At 35.4% G+C, this 22,071-nt stretch overlaps 1 protein-coding gene across 21 annotated transcripts in view; it reads left to right on the forward strand.

Moving 5' to 3' along the window:
- CAMK2D (calcium/calmodulin dependent protein kinase II delta) overlaps positions 1-22,071 on the forward strand; it is a 314,090-nt gene that overhangs the window by 207,898 nt on the left and 84,121 nt on the right. For 12 of the 21 annotated variants that reach the window (XM_058721534.1, XM_058721540.1, XM_058721547.1 and 9 more), the window contains exons 5-6: positions 15,222-15,287; positions 18,379-18,451. In XM_058721534.1, the coding sequence (XP_058577517.1) occupies positions 15,222-15,287; positions 18,379-18,451 (139 nt within the window). Of the gene's footprint in view, positions 1-15,221; positions 15,288-18,378; positions 18,452-19,395; positions 19,469-22,071 lie in introns of all 21 variants that reach the window. The other 9 variants (XM_058721535.1, XM_058721556.1, XM_058721538.1 and 6 more) reach the window with 1 other exon arrangement.

Genomic DNA, 22,071 nt, shown 5'->3' on the forward strand with positions numbered 1-22,071 from the left:
CTCTTATGGTTTGCCTCCCCCTCTCTTTGTAACTTATGTTTCTTTCCCTCACCCTATGGTCTTCTATTAAGTTTCTCAAATTCCACATATGAGTGAAAACATATGATATCTTTTTCTGACTGGCTTATTTCGCTTAGCATAATACGCTCCAGGTCCATCCATGTTGTTGCAAATGGCAAGATTTCATTCTAAAGGGAAATTTTTAAATCACCTGAAATTCCTTTTGTAAATCTAATAGCCCATTTTTATCCAACAGATGATACTCTGAGCATAGTATGCTTAAGGTCAAAGACTCAAGGATGATGGCAAGAGTGAAGGACACAGAGGAAAAGTCATGTCCAAGAATTAGAATGTTTCACATTCAAAGAATCAAGGGCAGGGGGAGATGTTTTTCTTAAGAGGGTGAGAATTCATATATGTGTGAAAATCTTGTTTGATGCTCATCTATTCCAATTTGGTTACCAGGCAATAAAGTAGTTTCAATATAAAGAATTATTATAGAAAGTGTTTTATGAATGAAAAATAGATATTTATGTACATTTTATAAATGAAAAGTGGGTATTTGAATTTACAAGTGGGAGTTTAAAAGAAACTATACAAGGCATCTCTGTTTCATAGCTTCACCAAGGAATTTTTAAATTCTAGGCTAGCTTCCTTTTACACTACCACAGCCTGTGATATTTTTCACTAAATTCTTTCCTCCCCTTTTCCCCAAGGACTGCTTAATGTGAAAATTGGTTTAAGTAAAATACGAACCTTGATATTAAGTATATTCTGGGGATATATGATACTATGCTGAATTTGCTTATTCTTACTGTTTATGTAGTAAGGAGTTGAATACAAGTATACTCCAGACTTGAATAATGTAGTTAAATAGACACCCACTGAGTGAACATCTAAAACAGAATTCTACCACCACCTCTTATCCCATTGTTTTCAAAAAAGTACCTCCTAGAGAATCACCTTTCCTTCTCCTTCTCCAACATTGAAGATCTGGAGAATAGCACCATCCAGCAATCTGTCCATCAAGCAACCTATCTTAGAGTTGGAAGTGCAAGAAGACATTGAAACATACTAGGGTTTCCTTTTCAGGGTCTCAAAATGGTTTAGTGCAACACCCTCTTTCCTCTGGAGTTGGAGGCAGGGAGAAGGGAAGAATACACAAGAGAAACTAGAGTGAGGCTTCTGTGAAAGACAAAGTGAAGAAATCTCTCAGTGAAAACCCACACATTATACTTTAGACACCCAGATCCAGAGAGTCTGAGCATGCTTTACATTTAGGGTCATACTAAATCTGATTTGTGTTATACTATAACATTTGTATTCCAGCGGTGAATTGCTCTCAATAATGAGTCCTACAAATAGTTTGTGTGAGAATATTTTTTTAATTTTCAAATCCACATTCTAAAGATCATATTATCTTACTGTTGAATAGTGATAAAACTGCTACTTACTGTGAATTAGGAGTTTGTAGCTTTGCAAGACTGAATTAAATTAAGCTTTATGTTCCTGAGAACCTGTCTATTGAAAAAAAAATTCCATTGAACCAAATGACTAAGCCAAGCTTCAGTAAATTAAGTACTTAACACAGTGGCTTCCACATAATAAGCAACAAATAAATATTTTTTTTGATTCAGCAATTATTAAATTCAAGTTCATTTTGTCTTCCTGAGCTGTTGTGATAAAAAAAAAAATGGAGGCAATCTAAGATTTTTGTAGGTGCCAATTAAGTATAAATTTGTTATTCCTTCTTTTGCATGTTAGCTTGAATAAGAAACATAGGTATATGTACTTAGAGCTCAGGTGAGGAAGTCTGATAATTTAGATTATCTGAGAAGCTATCTCACATCCCTTTAGAAGGTGGCGTAAGTAACACAAAAATACATGAGTAAATGAATATTTTTTTCCATTGACAGTAATGTGAATGGTCTAGGCCTAGGTATGCCTTTCTATTGTAGATAGGCAATATGCTAAGAAAGTGAGTGTAAATAAGATTTCAAATCAGCATTTAACATGGTAATTTTCATGCTGATGTAAGGTTCTTAGCTATTTCTTAATGGAACCCTGGCAGAACCTCTTACTTGCAAAATAGACAAAGAAGTCTTTATTACCTCTTATTTAAAATAAAATATATCTTCCTTTCCTTAGAAAAAATGTTCATAATTCAGAAATTTGGCTACTTATTAAGAGGTACAAACTTCCAGTTATAATGGCACAGGGAATATAGTTAATATTGTAATAACTTTGTGTGGTGACAGGTGGTAACAAGACCTATCGTGGGGAGCATTTTGTAATGTATAAAAATATTGAGTCACTATGATGTACACCTGAAACCAATGGGATATGGTATGTCAATTATACTTCAATAAAAAAAAGAAATATGGCTCTTTAGACCAGCCAGTTAATCTGAATTACTGCAGCTTTACTGTGATGCTTATTTTTTCATTTTGAAATTCATTGAATGTTTTATAGCCAATAAAAAATAAGATTAAATTACCAGAGTAAATGGGGCTACATTTTTTCAAACCTATTAAGCAAGTGGGTATGTTTGCAAGTGTATGCATACATATGTGCAATAAGCTATTCATTAATATTCCAGAGACCCAGCTAAAAATGCAAGTAAAAAATAAGAAATTTGTTGTCCGATAATAAGTAGTACTTTGATAGTACTGAAGCATAGCTGAAGCATGGAGAAAAACTTATGAGCTTAAATGCCAAACCTAGAAGGGGCACCTGGGTGGCTCAGTTGGTTAAATGTCCGACTTTGGCTCAAGGCATGATCTTGGGGTCTGTGAGTCCAAGCCCCGCATCAGGCTCTGTGCTGACAGCTCAGAGCCTGGAGCCTGCTTCAGATTCTGTCTCCTTCTCACTCTGTCTCTCTTTCTCTCTCTTTCTTTCAAAAAATAAACAAACCGAAAAAAATGCTAAACTTAGAAACAAGTACTAAATTATTTACTAATGACTAAATCAAAAAGGTTGGGAATAAAACCAGGAATAACTTCTGGTAATTTTTTAAAAATGAAATTACTGTCCTAGGCATCCCTTTAAGAGGAATTGTTTCTATAACACTGGATAAAAATTAATCCAGCATTATCTTTTCAAAAAAAAAAAAACAATAGTTTTTGTTTTGCTTTGTTTTGTTTTATTCTCATTGGATGATTCTTTATTCAGATCTTTGGGGAAATGTTGTGCCACCAGAAATTAACTTACTACTAGTTTCCAGTGTGAAAGCATAATCGCATAGTCATATAATCACTTACCAAAAGGATGCTTGTAGAAAATGGAAAGTTGACAACATTTGGGAGAATGTAGCTTCTGGAAGTCCCATTAGTGGTAAAGTATACCATGAATATTTACTGTGAAGAACGGAAGGAAAAAATATTGAGACAAAATAAGAAGAGATGGAGATTCCTACTTCAATCCTTGTGTTGCTTTTCTCTCTCCTTTCTCCATTAAACTCCCAATGTTGCTTGGACATTCCTGTCCCATGTTTCTTCCTGGATAACTCTTCCTCATTTATGTTGGTTCCTCTTCAAATAGCACCTCCTCTGTGAAGTTTCCTCTGACCCTCAGAAAGAATTTATAATTCCTTCCTCTCTTTTCCCTTATCCTTTGTGAATGTATTATTTCTTCCTCTCATTTTGCTTATCGTTGGTACAAATGGTATAACTTCTTAATCCAGATACAGTGGTCTGGAGCCCTCTGTGAAGCAGGTAGCAGGAATTCACCATAAGTGACAAGATGTGAAAGAACTCCCGTCCATACTGGCGTTGGACATCAGTTGATAAAATGCTCCAGTGTGGATGTTACTTAACTGCTTATTCATCAGCAAGCTTTTATAGAGTGCACATATGTTGCATTTGTGCTAATTTTTCTTCCTTTTATCATTCCAAAAAGATGAGTGTTGGGAGAAGCTTTTTTACTTAGGGGTGCACATACTTCCCCTGTGTATAAGAAGATTCCCTGATTTGCAATGTCTTAAGGATCCTAGCTTTATAAATAAACCTATGCTTCAGTTAAAGCATATTCCACAGAAACTTAATTTTATTTTATGTTTTGGATTTTTCCACTAGTCCAAATGCTTGATGGTAGAACTTTATATCCATGTATGTATGTATGTGTATATATATATATATATATATATATATATATATATATATATACACACACACACACACACACACACACATTGTATGTATATATACACACACACACACACACATATATATGCACGCACACATACATACACACATACATATGTATATATACATATGTATGTATATGTATATATATATGTACGTATATATGTATGTATATGTGTGTGTGTATTCTTACCTATATCCTTATATATTCTTTATATCCTTACATCTTTTAGTATGGGCAAGCCTCATACATATTACAGACACAGTTCAACAATATTTGTGAGATTAGTATATAAATGACACTGATGTGTAGGTGACAAGCTTCACTCTCCATGAAGTTATTCAGGTATCAGAAAGAAAACCAAGAAACTAAATGTGTCTCTAACTGGAGAACTTAGTAGGAGAACTTCTGTTATCCCCCAATTCTCAAAACAATAAGCACTGTTTAATAGCTGGCAGCTACAGGTAGTTTAAGCCCTTCCTTTATAAACATCTAGACACTCAGTGTGATCAACACTAACAGTATGTCCTCTGCAGCAGAGAATCTGTTGCTCTCCTGAGTATTAAAGACTGATAAATGCTAGGATCTCCTGTCTGTCATCTTGGAAAACTCAAATGTTCCAGGACCTGAAAAATCTGATGTCTTATAGGGATGTATCATCAAATTACTGGCTTGATTCATCTTTCACCTCTATTCTAGGATTCTTTCTGGAGTACTGTTTGTCAGAAATACGTTCAAGTCTCAGCTTTGGGGTATAAATTCACTCATCATTTACACTGGATTTGCTGCTTTTATAACATGATCTAAACATTTTGTGACTAAATATAGGCTCATTGCTCTGGTGACTAACACCAACTTTTAGATGAATTACTGAGACACAAAAACTGTTTCAGCCCAATTAACTTGTGAAACAAATTTTAGCTGCAGTGTTTTTTTTTTTTTTCTGTCAAAGGCAGTTGCCTTGACATTAACAATGAAAAGTTCACATTCATAGGAAGATTCAGCATAACCTCAGCAGTACTCCTAGGCTGTTCAGAAATCAGAAAAAGGCTATTGATGTGTAGTTTATAAGGTGAAGATCAATTAGTAATATTCATCAGAGAATTAATGGCAGATTTTTAAAGCAGTGATTATAATTCAGGGTGCCTGGGTGGCTCAGTTGGTTAAGCATCTGACTCTTGATTCAGCACAGGTCATGATCTCATGGTTTGTGAGTTCAAGCCCCACATCAGACTCTGCACTGACAGTGCAGAGCCTTCTTGGAATTTTCTCTCTCTCTCTGCCCTGCTCCTGCTCACAATCTCTTCCTCTCTCTCTCTCAAAATAAATAAATAAACAAACAAGCAAGCAAACTTTTAAAAAGTTATAATTTTCTCTAGGGATTACATAGGCATAATAACAAAATATGAGCAAAAATTGTGGTAATACAAGATATTTTTAATATGACAATGATTTTAATATGCAGATAAAAATAATCATGTCCATATTGCATTGTTTGAAACTTAGTCTAGTGAATGACAAATTATAGCACAGGTATCAAGGTTTTAGTTTATCTTTTATGTAGTAGTCCTTCTGATAGATTTACTAAATTTCAATTGTGCAATTCACAGATAATTTCTCTATAGCACTCAAATTTTTCTAAATAGGTGTAATTTTCTACTCTTTTCAAAATGTATTTTGTAAATATTCTCCTGTATTTCTTTAGAATATCTGCAGCATATATGTAAATCTATAAATGGTCATTGTTTTTCTTTCTGTTCGGAGTTTTTTATATTTTTATGTACATTAAAGCATAGGGTATCAGGTATCTTGTTAAGATGTTTGGTATGTGTTAGAAATTTTCCCTTCACTTCTTAAAATAAGTATCTATATTGTTTTACAAGTGAGATTTTATAAATACGTGATATGTATATAAAAAATTATATATATGATATAATAACAGCTGGCTATAAACATATAGAAACAACTTTTTAAATATATATATGGATATTTTTATTATATGTATTATTAAATATATATATAATATATATTATCTTTTTAAATATATATATTATATATAATGTATATATATATGTGTATATACATATAATATATATATATATAAACTCTGTTTTATGTACATAGGTACTGTGATGTCAGTTGTTATGTCTTCTTTTGAAGAGTTGAGCACACTGTATCAATTCATCCATCCTCATAGTATATGTGTGCATGCCAAGCAGGATTTTGGTGAGCTAAGTGTAGGACTGGTGCAAAGCTATGTAATTGCAAGTTATCAACTACCAAAGAGGTAAGCTGTCGCTTACTTAGTAGACCAGTCTCCAGTCAGAAAAGATGTACCATGATAAGACATGAGAGAGACAAACAATTCTTTTGGTCTCCAAAACATAGCTTGCACAGCCCTAAATTTAATTTTAAAATTTCCATAAGGACTTATAAAGGATTCTATAAATGTCTCATACCTCACACACACGAAAGAAAGATCATTTACTCTAAAATTTGATATTTCCAGAATGAGAACACCTTGGGTGCCTCAATGAATGTCCTTGGGTATTTCAAAGGGGTTTTGGAGTTATAGTAGGCATATCTTGGTGAGTGGGGGATTATATGAACTAAAGTACTCATGGAACTTTGTCAAACATAGATAGAGTCACCATTAGTCTGTTGGTGTTTCTGTGCCTTTAGAAAAATCTGCTGGTGTGGTGCCTGGGTGGATCAGTTGGTTAAGCATCCAACTCTTGATTTCAGCTCAGGTCATGATCTCACAGTTCATGAGTTTGAGCCCCATGTGGTGCTCCATTCTGACAGTGGGGAACCTGCTTAGGATTCTGTCTCTCCCTCTCTCTCCCTTTCCCCTCTTCTCTTGCTTGCTCTCTTTCTCTCCCTCTCTCTCTCTCTCAAAATAAATAAATGAACTTAAAAAAAAAAAAAGAAAAAAAAAGAAAAAGCTTCTGGTATGGGCACTTTGCTTAATGAGTGGAATAGGGCTGGTTTACAGCCCTCCCTTTCTCCCTTGATTTGTGCCTTTGTGTAAAACACAGATTACACAACCTTTATCTGGTCATGGGTGTGAATGGGGAGAAAGGCTATCTTTTCTTTTTGCAATTTATGAATAGGCAAAATACAGCTGAGAAACGTTTTGGCCTGACCTGACCTCACACAGTTGGTTAATATCAAACCAGAATATTGAATTCACTTCATTCTCTATTTGACCATGCTGCCTAAAAGTGAAACAAATTGTCAATTTTATTAACTGGCTGATATAGAGCTATTTATTAGCTTTTAAAATTATGGTAAGGATAATTTTCTAAAGCCCTCTGGAACCCACAGAAGAAATAAGAAATAGCAGTTTGTAGTAGTCTTCATTAAATTATACTCTTTATGTTTTCTTCATCATCATCATCACCATCATCATCATCCTTATCATCATCATCAAACATTTTGGTTTGATGCTTTTATATTGGTAAAATACACATAGCATAAAATTTGCTATCTTAACCATTTTTTTAAAATTTTTTTTAAGTTTATTTATTTTTGAGACAGAGAGAGACAGAGCATGAATGGGGGAGGGTCAGAGAAAGAGGGAGACACAGAATCGGAAGCAGGCTCCAGGCTCTGAGCCATCCGCCCAGAGCCTGACGCGGGGCTCGAACTCATGGACTGCGAGATCGTGACCTGAGCTGAAGTCAGACGCTTAACTGACTGAGCCACCCAGGCGCCCCTTAACCATTTTTAAGTATACAGTGAAGTGTCACTAAGTTCATTCACATTGTCATGAAACCATCATCACCATCCATCGCCAGAACTCTTTTCATTTTGCAAAACTGAAACTTTGCACCCATTAAACAATAACTCCACATTCCTTTCTCTCCTGAATCTCTAGCAACTATAATTCCACTTTCTGTCTCTATAATTTTGACCGCTATAAGTACCTCATGAAATCATACAGTATTTGCCTTTTTGTGACTGGCTTACTTCACTTAGCATAATGTCCTCAAGATTCATCTATGTTATAGCATATGGCAGAATTTCCTTCCTTTTTAAGGCTGAACAGTATTTCATTGTCTGTAGGTACCACATTTTGCTTATCTGTTCATCTTCCAATGAATAGTTGGTTTGCTTACATGTTTTAACTTTCATGAATGATGCTGTTGTGAACTTGGGTGTACAAATATCTCTTCAACACCCTGCTTTCAGTTCTTTTGAGTATATACCTAGATATAGAATTGATGGGTGTGTGGTAATTATAGTTTTAATTTATTGAGGAACTGTTTTACAGTTTTCCACAGCAGCTGTACCATTTTACATTCCCACTTTTCTACATCTTCACCAACCCTTATTTCCTTCCTTCCTTCCCTTCCTTCCTTCCTTCTCCTCTCCTTTCCTTTCCTTTCCTTTCCTTTCCTTTCCTTTCCTTTCCTTTCCTTTCCTTTCCTTCCCTTCCTTCCTTCCTTCCTTCCCCCTTTCCTTTCCTTTCCTTTCCTTTCCTTTCCTTTCCTTTCCTTTCCTTTCCTTTCCTTTCCTTTTCCTTCCTTCCTTCCTTCCTTCCTTCCTTCCTTCCTTCCTTCCTTCCTTCCTTCCTTCCCCCTTTCCTTTCTTTTCCTTTCCCTTCCCTTCCTTCCTTCCTTCCTTCCTTCCTTCCTTCCTTCCTTCCTCCTTTCCTTTCCTTTCCTTTCCTTTCCTTTCCTTTCCTTTCCTTTCCTTTCCTTTCCTTTCCTTTCCTTTCCTTTCCTTTCCTTTCCTTTCCTTTCCTTTCCTTTCCTTTCCTTTCCTTTCCTTTCCTTTCCTTTCCTTTCCTTTCCATCTGCTGTCCTAATGGGTGTGAGTGGGTATCTCATTGTGGTTTTAATTTGCATCATTTTTTTTAATGTATAGTTTTACAATTTATTCCTTGCCTTCAAGAAGCATTCATTTTGTTATGCACATCTTTGAAATACGTTGCCTGAGTGTTTAAACAATCACACAATCCTAGATTAAGGCAGTTTATTGAATCACACACACACAGATTATATGATAAGCTTAATGGCTGATTTGCTCATTTGGGGAGGTCGGTAATATTAACAGAACAAAAATAACCCATCCATTTCTGCTTTTGCTTTATTCTCTGTGCCCAATTAATTGTGGTTAGCAGTGTTGTTTTCATTCATGCTTTTTCTTGGTCATAGAATAGGAAAAACAGTTTTAAGAATATGAACTTTTGATAGTGGTTCATATTTTCCACATGCATTTGTGAAAGATGAAATGAGAAAGGAATTGCAGAGTTGGCAGGAGTTGGGGATTGTGGGAGGATACAGAAGGTATCAAGAATAAAGTAGAATAAGATGAGAGAAAATGAAATCCGGAGTGATATTGAAAGGATAGATTCAGTAATCACAGATTAGGCAGAAAAACAAGAATAAAGTAAGTGCTCCTTTGAAGGATATGGAACCTTGCCATCCCACTCCACTCCCCCACTCTGCTGAATGACCACATGTTGGATGGTGCCTGTGAATGTCTGTCCTGTGTCTGATATCCCAAAGTGTGCCTCTCCCAGTGTTTTGCCTTTCCCCTCCTGGCCAGAATCATTTTTGAATGGAATCAGTTTCAATGGCCTGCCTCAGTTTTATCATCTAAATTGTTATTCTTACTATGACTCAGCAAATCTATTTACATCAGGATCAATAAGAAACTCTTTGGAGTTTGGAAGCAAACTTCCAGCCTTTCAAAATTCCCTTCATCCAATTTGGAATTCATTCAGAAAATCATTTCTGAACAACTTCAGGTAATACACTACTTCAGAGGTGTCATCAAATACTAGATATCCAGCTAGAAAATAGGTTATATAAGAAGTTGATCTTGGCTAAATAAGATACCAACAATGGGGTTAAAAATGAAACCAGGGTTTTGCTTGTAATCCCTCCCTCCTCGGTTTGCATCAGCTGCCCCCCATGCCCACCATTGTACCTTTAACAGGACTGGATGACACATGTGATTCTGCTTGTGTCATGGTTACACCACTTGACTCTTCCTGAAACAGCGGTCATTCACCAGAAACTTATGTTTCCGAACCTATGAGAGAGTCATAATGTCAAATGAAGTTGGACAAATAAATGTTCTTGTTCTCTGTATTTAATTTTGGTAACAAGAGGCATAGGTTCGGTTCTTTAAAAAATGAAATGTTACACATTTCTTCCCCATATTGTAAAACACCATGCTTTCATTCCCTTTTCAATCTCCAATCCAGTTATGTGACTTATAATGAATTCAACAAATGCTTCTACATTTGTGATCAGACAGGATTATTTCATAGACAAATTCTATCTTGTGGGAAAGATACTACAAGATCCAGGACTGAAATATATGATTTTGTAGGGGGAAACTGCCTGAAAAATCCTTACCTTCTTATCAAAATATAATGGTTAGTGATATATGAAGAATACCCACCTTAATGCACTGACATATGATCATCTCCCACATATGCCTCTCTCTGAGATATAAAACTCTGGAATCATTCACTTAAGAGCATTTAATGAGCTTGTTAAAGGCACTATGACTCAGCTCTGATTATTTTATAGTGAAAACACAACAGATTTTACCCTCCCAGAGCTACCATACTAGTAGAGTGACAAACATTAAGCAAATGAGTACATAAATGAACACATAATTATATTGGTGATAAGTGTTACGAAGAATAACACAGGGTTCTAGGGGGATAAGATAATGTAGATGAGTGGAGGTCTGAGGATATAAAATTTAAGCCAGATTTTAAGAGTAAGAGGGATTTAGTCACCAAGTAATAGAGGTAAACAGATTGAGAATATCCTGGAAGAGAGACAAGCATGTGAAAAGGCCCAGGAATGGGAAGGAGTTTGGTGCACTTGAGGAACTGGAGGAAGGCCATTGTGGTTGGAGTAGGATGGAGAAGGGGTGCCAAGGAGGGTCAGAGATGGGCAGAGTACAAATTTGGCAAAGACTTGAAGGTCATGTCCAATATCACTGGACAGCTATTTAAAGGGCTTCCTATAGTCATGGGACAAAATATGAAGCACATTTAAAGCTGCTTTCTGGAGAACTGATGGCAGAGGAGCAGGAGAGGAAGTAGGGCCAATTAAGAGACTATTGCAGTAGTGCAGGTGACAGTGACTGCTAGTGGCACCATTTGTTCTTCCAGAGCCCAGTTTTGGACTCTACTATCTGCTTAGACTCATAGTCAAGGCTGTAATCCTCATGAAATTTTATAAATGTTTCATTCATTATAGAACTACTTTCAACGATTTCTGATATAAATCATAAATATATAGACCAGGAACAAAACGACAGTTCATTCTGCTGGATAACACAGAATGAATCAACATCTCTACAAATAACAATAGCAGCAACAAAAGTATTTATCTTTTTTGATATGTGAAATCTCATCTTTTCATGATTCCAGGATTATCTTATTTTTCCCTGTGACCCCTAATGTTCCAGAGATTCATAAAAGGCAATTAATGCTAAAAATATATAATTAATATGCCTCATATAATAACAGAACTCTAACATTAATTTATTCACAGAAGTTTGAATTAGTTAATGAACACTTTATTCATGAGGCTGATTCAATTTGACTTTGTATGAAATTTTATATAGCATGCTAAGTTTTTTTAATGTTTATTTTTCAGAAACAAAGAAAGTGTGAGTGGGGGAGGGACAGAGAGAGAGGGAGACACAGAATCTGAAGCAGGCTCCAGGCTCCGAGCTGTCAGTACAGAGCCCGATGTGGGGCTCAAACTCAGGAGCGCTGAGATCATGACCTGAAGTCAGATGCTTAACCAACTGAGCCACCCAGATGCCCCAAATTTTCAATCTGTAACTACTGCTTAATTTTGCACTCCATTAAACAATAATGTCAGTATAGAAATATGTAAAAGTTAGAAAATTCAATAGTTTATCTTCAAGGCAACATGTTCTATTAGAACTCCATCTTTACCTTCCCATTTATCATACATACAACAGAAATGATAAAAATGGTTTCATTTGCACAAGGATGTTTTTATTTTTTTTTTATTTTTATTTTTTCAACGTTTTTTATTTATTTTTGGGACAGAGAGAGACAGAGCATGAATGGGGGAGGGGCAGAGAGAGAGGGAGACACAGAATGGGAAACAGGCTCCAGGCTCCGAGCCGTCAGCCCAGAGCCTGACGCGGGGCTCGAACTCACAGACCGTGAGATCGTGACCTGGCTGAAGTCGGACGCTTAACCGACTGCGCCACCCAGGCGCCCCAAGGATGTTTTTAAATAATGGGAACAATGAATGTTAGAAAATGAGAAAGAGTGCTGTCAGAGATGCTTAATTCAACTCTACCCCTTAAACTTCTTTAACAGCTAGAATGGTTCATTGAAAATTACTAGAATGCTAGGCCCCAAGTGTTTTTAATAGTCTTCTTTAAATACAAGCACCTTAAGAAATAAAACCTATTGCCATATATAAATTTTAATGTTTTTTTTCCTTTTTAAGTGTGTATAAAGTCCAGACTTAGAGTAGATGAATAGCATGGTTTTCTGACTTGTTAATTCATTTAATCATTACTTCAGTACTCCTTAATTGAATAAATATTTGGGGTTAGAAAAAAGATCAGTAAGTTATGAATCCTAGTGATTTAAGATATGACAATTCTCTTGGAATATACACTATACTTACGGAGCTTCTCCTGGAATATACAGTATATTTAAGGAGCTACTATAAGCAGCAATATCACTGATGTCAATAAGCTTTTTAATCGATATTTGGTAACATTTCACAAACCACACTTGTTTGTAATGCAGATTTTCTAGGTACCTGTGGTCAAAAAAAAGATAAATATGGTTATATATCATATTTACCTACTCATATTCATTCAAAGGAAGAAATCCTACAAAACTGTTATTATAGGGATGATAATGGGTTTTTTGGAAGTATCATCTGTCTATTATTTAATTATTTTGTATTATAATTTATGTGATTGCATTATTGTAATTCTAACTGGGGAAAAAAACCTAGGTGAGCTATTAAATGAAATCACATGTACATGTAACCATGGTTTTCAGAACAAGCTTTAAATAAATTTAAATGAAGCTTTAAATAATTTTAGATGCACATTTTATTTGTAAAAACAATAGGACTGAAAATAGTGACTCTAGCATTAAAGGACTTATAAATATCCAGAATGCAATGGAGAGGAGTCAAAGTTGCATAAGCTTTCAGACATGTTAACAGTCTTTAGTATTATATCTTTTCCTTTAGGAAAAGAAAATCCAAAAGAAAATAATAACTAGTGATCTCTGGAACATGTTATCATTTGGTGTTATTTCAGAACTTATTAAAGCAAGTAAAAACCAGAAAGAAAAAAGAGCTATCTGAAGAGCAAATTTATTTCTCCTTCCATAATGTACACACCAAGATTTATAACTTTACCCAGTGCTTTTTCAAATCACTCATGCCTTCTAAACTTCTGGAAAGATTGACAGTATAATTATTGGAATGGCTATGTTGTGTGGTGATTGAGAGCAGGAACTATGGAATGGATGGCCCGCCTGTGCCACTTATATCTGTATAATCTTGGGCAAGTTACTTCTCTGTACCTTCATTTTCTCATCAGTAAACTGAGCTAGTGGTAAAACCCATCGCAGACAATAATTACAAGGATTTATGAGTTAATATGCTTAGTACACTGTGTAGCACATGGTAACCAAATGTTATCTATTACAAGGTTAAACTCCAAAGTTGAAATTTAAAATCAAGCCATATCCTAATAGATTAGGAAATGGCTGATACGTGAGAAAATGGTTCATGTCACTAATAATCAAGAAATATTAACGTGAGATAACTTTTTCTAACTTTTTTTTTTAATTGGGAAAAAACTGTCGGTACCTTCATGATGTTTGCGTAGGGGTGGGTAACAACCACTTTGGAAGGCAGTTGGCCTGGACTCATACACACATATGCATATGTCTATTTATTAAATAGGGAAAAGACTTCTTACACAAAATGGTGCCCATGATCTTAAGTGAAATGAAAAAACAGAAGTAGCCTAATAATTTACCTATATTGCATGATTCTACTTTTGTGAGGGAAAAAAAAATGTTTTCTTTGTGTTTGCAAGGGGACAAGTATATTTAAAGATACACAGAAAATTGAAAGGATATACATAAAGTTAAAATTAGTTTTTTTCCAGAGGGTGGAATTGGGGTTGAGGGACAAGGGGGTACTTGGTACACTTCCATATTTTTAAAATTTGCTAAAAAAAAAATCACATTAAAAACATATATTTGAGGGGGGAGCCTAAGCCAGAAAATCACTGGTTAGGGAATTCTAGCCCCAGAACAACAGTCTTTTGGACCTGGAGAAGAAATGGATCCGAAAGATAGTTACATTTACGTATATACAGAGCATTGGTTTGAATGTACTTTGTAGAGTAACTAAATCCAGTTGCTGAGTTATGGGAAACTCTTCACTTAAAGATGGCTGACAGATATGACTTCTTAGTTGGCAAGAGATCAAGTTGCCAAAATCCCTAAGTCTGTGTTGACTGGCAAATACATGGAGCATAAAGGGAATTGGGGTGCTTTACAAAGAAAATCTAGCACTCAGCCCAAAAGCAATATGTATTTTAGAAGGCCACCTCTAGCCCATAAAGTCATGTGTACTTCAGTCTAAAAAGCAAGTCCGTTCAGAGAGATGCAGACTACAAATGCATACTCTATAGCCTTGAGTAGTAATTGTCTTCTCTTATTGTTCAGAAAATATTTTTACACTGTTCACCACACTTCATCAGACCTTAGTTAATATTGGGAGAATTAAAATGAAGAGTTTCATAGAGATTATTTGTGGAAGAGATATCTCTGAATATGGTTTTGGTATACAGAAAATTGTGTCCTCAGGATCTAGTGATACAAAGATATGTAGAAAAGATGGAAATGTTTAGATTAGTATAGATTGTTATGACAACTGTAATGTAGTGTCTTAAAATCCTTTGTTTTGATAATTTTCAAAGCAATCTGAAAAAAATTCTATATGAGCATGGTGCAAGTCTATTGATGCTTATTATTATTTTTAATGACAATATCTTGATTATCTTTACAGAGTTACTGGAGGTGAACTGTTTGAAGACATAGTGGCGAGAGAATATTACAGTGAAGCTGATGCCAGGTAAGTGACTTGCCCTGAGCAAGATACAAGACTCAACATTCAAATGACACTTGCTCAATATATCTCTTTATAAATATATCATAACCCTTAGTATTTATGAGACTCTCATAAAACCATCTGGGACTTCTTCTCATAAATGAGTCCCTCTTAATTGCTATTTGTCTCTCTTAATGTTTCCAAAATAATTGGTTTGGGGAAAAAAAAATAGAATCTAGTCTAAATGTTGTTATTATCTAGCATCTACAGTTAGTCTTTTAAAAATGAATAATAAAATATACACTGTACTGGGAATGACTTCTGCTAAAGAGATGTACTCTTTTAGCAAAGTTAAGAGATAAAAGATTAAGATCTTCTAGTCTCTAGATCCTGAGCTGCCCATGATGGTAGTCCCTAGTGTCACATGGCTATTTTAATTTCAATCCGTCAAAATTAAAGTTAAATAAAAAATTTAGTTTCTCAGTTGTACTAGCTACATTTTGAATGCTTAATAGCCTTAAGTGCTAGTGACTACCGGTTGAAGATAGCAGATATAGAACATTTCCATCATCATAGACCATTCCACTGAACAGCCCATGTCTAATCAGAGAGCATAAAAAAAAATAGACTACAAAAGCCCAAGTGGTCTCCTTAAAGCATTTATTAGCTGTTTAACTCTTTGGAAATTCCAGGATAGCTTTTGGAACTCTCATATGAAAAATATTTATTCAGGTATTTCAGAGGGTTCAATATTTCCCAATCTTGTTAATTGTCGTCATCTTTAACAGTGGCTATACTGTACATTTTCTCTCATTTGAAACTTCCTAGGCTGCACAAAGGCAACCTTTTTGAAGTAACATTAATTTGCTTGCCTAGGTACTACTTAGACTGTATCATGTTAGTTTTCCTTGGTGTTTCTTTACACATATTCAGTAGTTGGCACTTATTTTGAAAACTCTAGCCTTGAGCAATTGACTCTATATTAGCCATGTAAATGAGATATTCTGAAAATTCAGTTACTTATTGTCTGCCCCCATTCTCTAATGCTTTCAGAGCTTCCTAACGCTTACTAATCCCACAGTAGCCTGCCCTCAGCAGATAGTCAGCTGATAGCCGATTCCCTCCCCATCCCTTCAAAGCAGCACATGCATACACAGGCTCACTTGCAAATCTCTAATTAATCTTCTTGGTTTAATGCCAGTTTATGACATTCTGTGAACCTTATCTGTACATGACTACATGCTAATTTTTTAATGGAATTTTTACTGCCAAAGTCAAATAGAAACTTCCATGTCCCTTATACTATGATGAGTGAATCACCACTTGCTCAGTTTATCCCATTTCTTACATTTGGCCCCTGAAAAGAGGCTTCAGAGCAGCCTTGCAATTAGCTATTTGCCCACTTGCCCAAAGAGAGTAGTAATTTTAACTAAGGTAGTAAACAAGTTAGGGAATTACATTTATTTTGCTATTTAAAGTTATGTAAAACAGGTTATTATGTTTGAAAGATATTGGTTGGAATTAAAATAGAAACTGTTTTCACTATTGAAGAACCCTACAGATAACAGGGTAGACCCTATAAGTTGGATCATTTTATATGCATGTTTCTATTAAGTTTTGGAATGCACTGTAAGTTAATTTTTAAGATAGGTCCTACAACAAAATCAAGAAGGAACAAATCTTCCCACGTACAAACATAAAGAAAAAGTCTTTCCTTACTTGTCCTCAAGAACTTAAGAATTGAATCCATTCTCACTAGCAAAAAATGATGTAATTCATTTAATTTGAATTATTGTTTACTTCTTTATTTTGCATTATTCATTAAACCTGATGACTTACACCTGTGGTTGAAGAGAAAGTGAAATATTTCTAAAAAGTAATACAAAGTGAAGGGAAAAAATTCATAGGATTTAAAAAATAATTACCAACACACACTCAAATAACCTATATAGTCAAAAAGTAAATGATGTTTAGCCCCTTTAATGGTACTCTTTATGGAGTTAGCATTGGAAAATCATAACCACAGTCATGTTTTTTTACATTCACATTGTAAGAAATCAGATGGTGATTACTTTTTATAATTCAAGGATTTACTTTGAAGTAATATTATTTTGTACATTAAGTGGTTGAAATGTCCTTATTAAAATGTTTGTTAATGAATATAGCTCTATACATAACCTGTATTTGAATTGCACAGTAAATTTGTACAAAATACATCAGTGTGATCTCTATTATTTTATGTCAGATGACAGTTCATGGGACCTTACAGGTGCCAATCAATGATTTATCCCCTTTAATTAGCAATCTGTTTGACATCAGCGAGCCTTTAATAGGAATAGTATAAATTGTACTTTTTGACATTGTATAAGCAAAAGTTTTCCTTCACTGAGGTGTATGGAAATGTATCTAACAATTACTAGTGTTCCAGGGTATTAAAAAGTTTGTTTTTTTTTTCCGTAAGTTCCTAGCCCTTCTCCAGAGTATGCCTCTCCTGAAGAGGGATTTACTTTATGTCGTGGGTTTACTTGAAATTTTCCCTCTGTTATTGAGACTTGCATTGGTTTTCCTCTTAACATATTCTACAAGAAGCACCAGTTCTAAGTCAAAATGATAAATGTGTCCCTCCATTTTTTTAACCCTCGTTTCACCTGCCACTTCATCTGTGTTTACCCTCTTGTTTCACACCTATGTTTAATTGTGACCTCAGATTTTAAACAGTTTAGATGTGTATTAGAAATACTCATAAATTTTATATTGCTAAAGGAATTTCCCAGAGCATTATGGGAATATTTATGAATTTTTCTCCTTGAATATGGAAATTTTGACTTCTATATACAAGTGATTTAATATGTACACTTGCAATGAAAAAAACACACAGCTCAAATTGTTTTGTCTGAACATGTCACAAACTCTATGTTGGATGTCATTTTTGTTAGAACCAGAATTAGCTTTATTCAGCGTTATTAAATTCCAATGTAAAGCTAAAAATATGTTGTGAAAATATAATTTTTGTTTGTTTGTTTGTTTCGTTTTAACTTTCATTTTATTTTGTATTCAATGTGATTATGTACCTTTAAAATGTTCTCCCTTCCATTCTGCCCTTGTATCTTTACAGTCATTGTATACAGCAGATTCTAGAAAGTGTAAATCATTGTCACCTAAATGGCATAGTTCACAGGGACCTGAAGGTCAGTATATGGAGTCCATAAATCTGAATCAAAGGAGGTTTTTTTTTGTTTGTTTTATTTCTGGGGAAAGGGCAGAGGGTGGGTATTTAAAATGGTTCCCTTGCCTTTCCCAATTTTTCCCTAAAATGACTACATGATGAAATGATAATGCATGATGCCTCTTTCAGTTTGCTCATCTACAGGCTAAATATACATCATAGCAGAAAGGAAAGGACAATATTAAAAACACAACCTGTTAAGTTTCCAAGCAGTAAACTACCAGAGGCGGTTTGGGGGCAGGCTTTCCTGAAATGTCCAGCATTCACCTGGAGATAAACTTGGCCTGTGATGTATGTCCGCCTGTAGATTTAAACACCACTTCTGTTCTGAGACCATGGGTTGCTGTAGCAAAACAACTGGCTACACATTGCTCCATTTGAGTCTGATGAACCCTCAGGCAAGAGGTAATAATTGCCAGCTAAATTAAAGCACAAGAAGTTAATGATTTATCAAAAATTCATTACGTATCCTAATTTCACCTTAATGGTGCCTTGACTGCTAATGTGACAGCCTTTGGAATGATACTGAAAAATGGGAGGGTATAAGGAAGCAGTTTTTTTATATGGGGTGGAGGTGGACCACGACAGCTATAAAAATTTGACTTGCATTCCAGTTCTTTTCCTATAAGAATTTAGAACTAGGAAATGAGCTCCTGAATTAAAATATTTTTAAGAAGGTTTTTGTCCTCAAACACGTGGATCCACATTTTCTCTCACATCTGGCAAGATCCTGATTGCGCTGAGGTAGTAGTCACTCTATTTGAGCAATATGTTTACATTACTGAAGGTGGTAAAATACAACCCAGTTGTCTGCTGGTTTTGCACTGTAACCCAGTCTCTCTGAGGGTATACAGACAGTGAGTGTAAGCTTGGAACTAACACACGCCCCCTGGTGTTTGCATGCAGTCATTGCATTCAGCAGATCCTGGAGGCTGTGCTACACTGCCATCAGATGGGCGTAGTCCATCGGGACCTGAAGGTGAGTAATGCTGTTGGAGAAGATAAACCACCACACAATTCCTAATGACTGTTCAGCTGCAATTATGCCTGTAAAGGCAAAAATATGAGCAAGAAAGTTGTGTGGACTCATTCCAACACATTACGAAAACACATTCCCTTACCACAGTCTCGCTTATTTCATCTCTTCTCTGATACACACTTGAGACTTACATAAATCCCATTTCATCCCGAGAAATAATGTCCTACCATTAACAATAAATAGGTTGCTATATTTCTTTCCTCCTAAGAATATAGCACTTAATGTGACTTTGAGTACGATTGATGGTCTCTTCTTCAGTCTGAACTTATTCTGTGGACATTGATCAAACATACTATTTTAGAGTCATACTGTGTATACCTAATATAATGTAAATAGTTATGAAAATTATAAAGAGAGTAGAGATAAAGTCATTGAATATGTTTTTGGCCCAAGTGATTGGTGCTAAAGGACCTCCGTTTTGGGCTCTGAAGTCTCTTTCCCTCAATAGTAGTTCCAGGAATTCTGAGGACTTTGAGGCTTCCTGGCTCCTTGTTTATTTACATTCCTAAGTACTAAGATACTAGTGCCTTTTAAAACAGATAGGAAAAAGGTCAAGCAGATTTAATGTCAAATAATATTTATGTAACCTGTATATGGACTCATACTTTTAAGACTTCACTCAGTTTCTGATACCACTGAGGATGAGAAATGTTCAGATCACTTAGAAATTAAACAGTTCAGGGGAATGCTTCTCTTTCATCCAATCTCTGTCCCCTTCTCTCAGCACTCTAGTTTCACTTATGGAATTTCAGGGATCTAGTGAAGGCCTATAAATTTAAGTGAAAGCACTGGGTGGGCAAAATAGCAAATTGTGAGCACTATGTGGTTGTCATTCTTTGTTTCAAGCCTCAGCCACTTCCAGGCATTAGTACAAATGTGGCCAAGTAATGTAGAATGTCAACTGTGTGTGTTCAGTGGGAGGACCTGGGCTGGTTTCTCACTTGCAGACTTCCCTAGTTAAGATAAATTGGTAAATCTGTAGTTACCATTCATTTAGTATGCTCTGGAAGAATATATCTCTAAGGATCCACAACAAGTTACTTGAAGATGTGATGTGTAAGCAAAGTATCACCTTAGTCTCTCAGATCTTCCTTCGATTTCAATTTGAGTCTGAGAGCTTTAAATGTCAAAAGCAAAGGTATGGTTAAGGGCATTTTCTTTTGGAGAGCCAAGATGGGACTGTGTGCATCTGCTAACGCTTTACCAAATGTACCCATCAGGATTAAGGAAAAACAATATGTACCTTTGAAAATTCATGTCTTTGGCAATCACCTCAAGAATTCCCTACCAGACATGTAGAGAAAGTCCCCGTTTTGTTACTCCTCCGAGCTCTCGCTGTACTACTATCCTAAGTGAATATACATGAGCATACACATTTATTTGTACAATTTTATCAGATACTCAATTTAATACATTATCATTTGAAATATTTTACTCCATGTTATGTAATTATAAGTATACTCTAAAAGCCAAGATTGAAAAAATGTTAATTCTCTTACATGACCTTAAAATCTATCTTGTGGGGTCATGATATTGGGCTTCTGTAAGTGTTCCAACTCAGCTGAGCTCTTCAAAGATGGAGCTTTAATCAGAGATGGCAGTGGGTCTAGGTTTTGGGCTGTGCAAAAATATATTTTCTGACATAGGAGTTAAATTCACTAGTTAAAAACTCAGGCAGGGGGCACCTGGGTGGCTCAGTTGGCTGAGCATCCGACTTCGCCTGAGGTCATGATCTCGTGGTTCATGAGTTCGAGCCCCACGTCGGGCTCTGTGCTAACAGCTCAGAGCCTGGAGCCTGCTTCGCATTCTGTGTCTCCCTCTCTCTCTGTTCCTCCCCTGCTCGTGCTCTCTGTCAGAAATAAAGATGAAAAAAAAATGAAAAATTCAGGCAGGTGATTTTTAGGGAGGCCTGATACCAAAGGAAATAACCTGCACATCACCCAACAAAATGTTTTTGTTCTCCATCCTTATTTTGATTTTGGGAGAGGATAGGAGTATGCTTTGTGTAGAGCTTGTTATAATTTTTGTGATTATCTTGGTTTCTGTCAAATTCCTGACTTGAATAGATTTCAGTTGAGTCTAGTTTTCAAGGCATGTTTCAGTAGGCCATTTCATAACATGATACGAGAGTTCATAACATAATAAAAGAATATATTAGAGGAAGTTTATACACACACCCTGAGTGTGCTAAATCTCTGATTTTATGTCTTTTATATCTACACGTATACTTTATCTGCTAAGTATACTGCTTGTAATAGTATATTTGCCAATATATAAAATGAAAGAGATAGATAAATTTTTTTATTATCAGGCTTTAAACAAAAATTTGCCCTCCTATTCTTAGGTCATATATTTTTGTTTCCATATCTTGATTCATTTGTTAATTCGTATATAATACAGATGTTTGATGCACAGTTTAATTTGTCCATATCAGTGAGAGAAAAACACAGAAAGTGTTCTGTTTTCCATCTTTACTAAAGGCACCTACAAGCATATGAGTACTGTACAATTTGTTTGTAAGCCCATCCTAGAACAATAGCTAT

This window comes from Neofelis nebulosa, chromosome 3, assembly GCF_028018385.1.
Source record: "Neofelis nebulosa isolate mNeoNeb1 chromosome 3, mNeoNeb1.pri, whole genome shotgun sequence".
Lineage (NCBI taxonomy): Eukaryota > Metazoa > Chordata > Mammalia > Carnivora > Felidae > Neofelis > Neofelis nebulosa.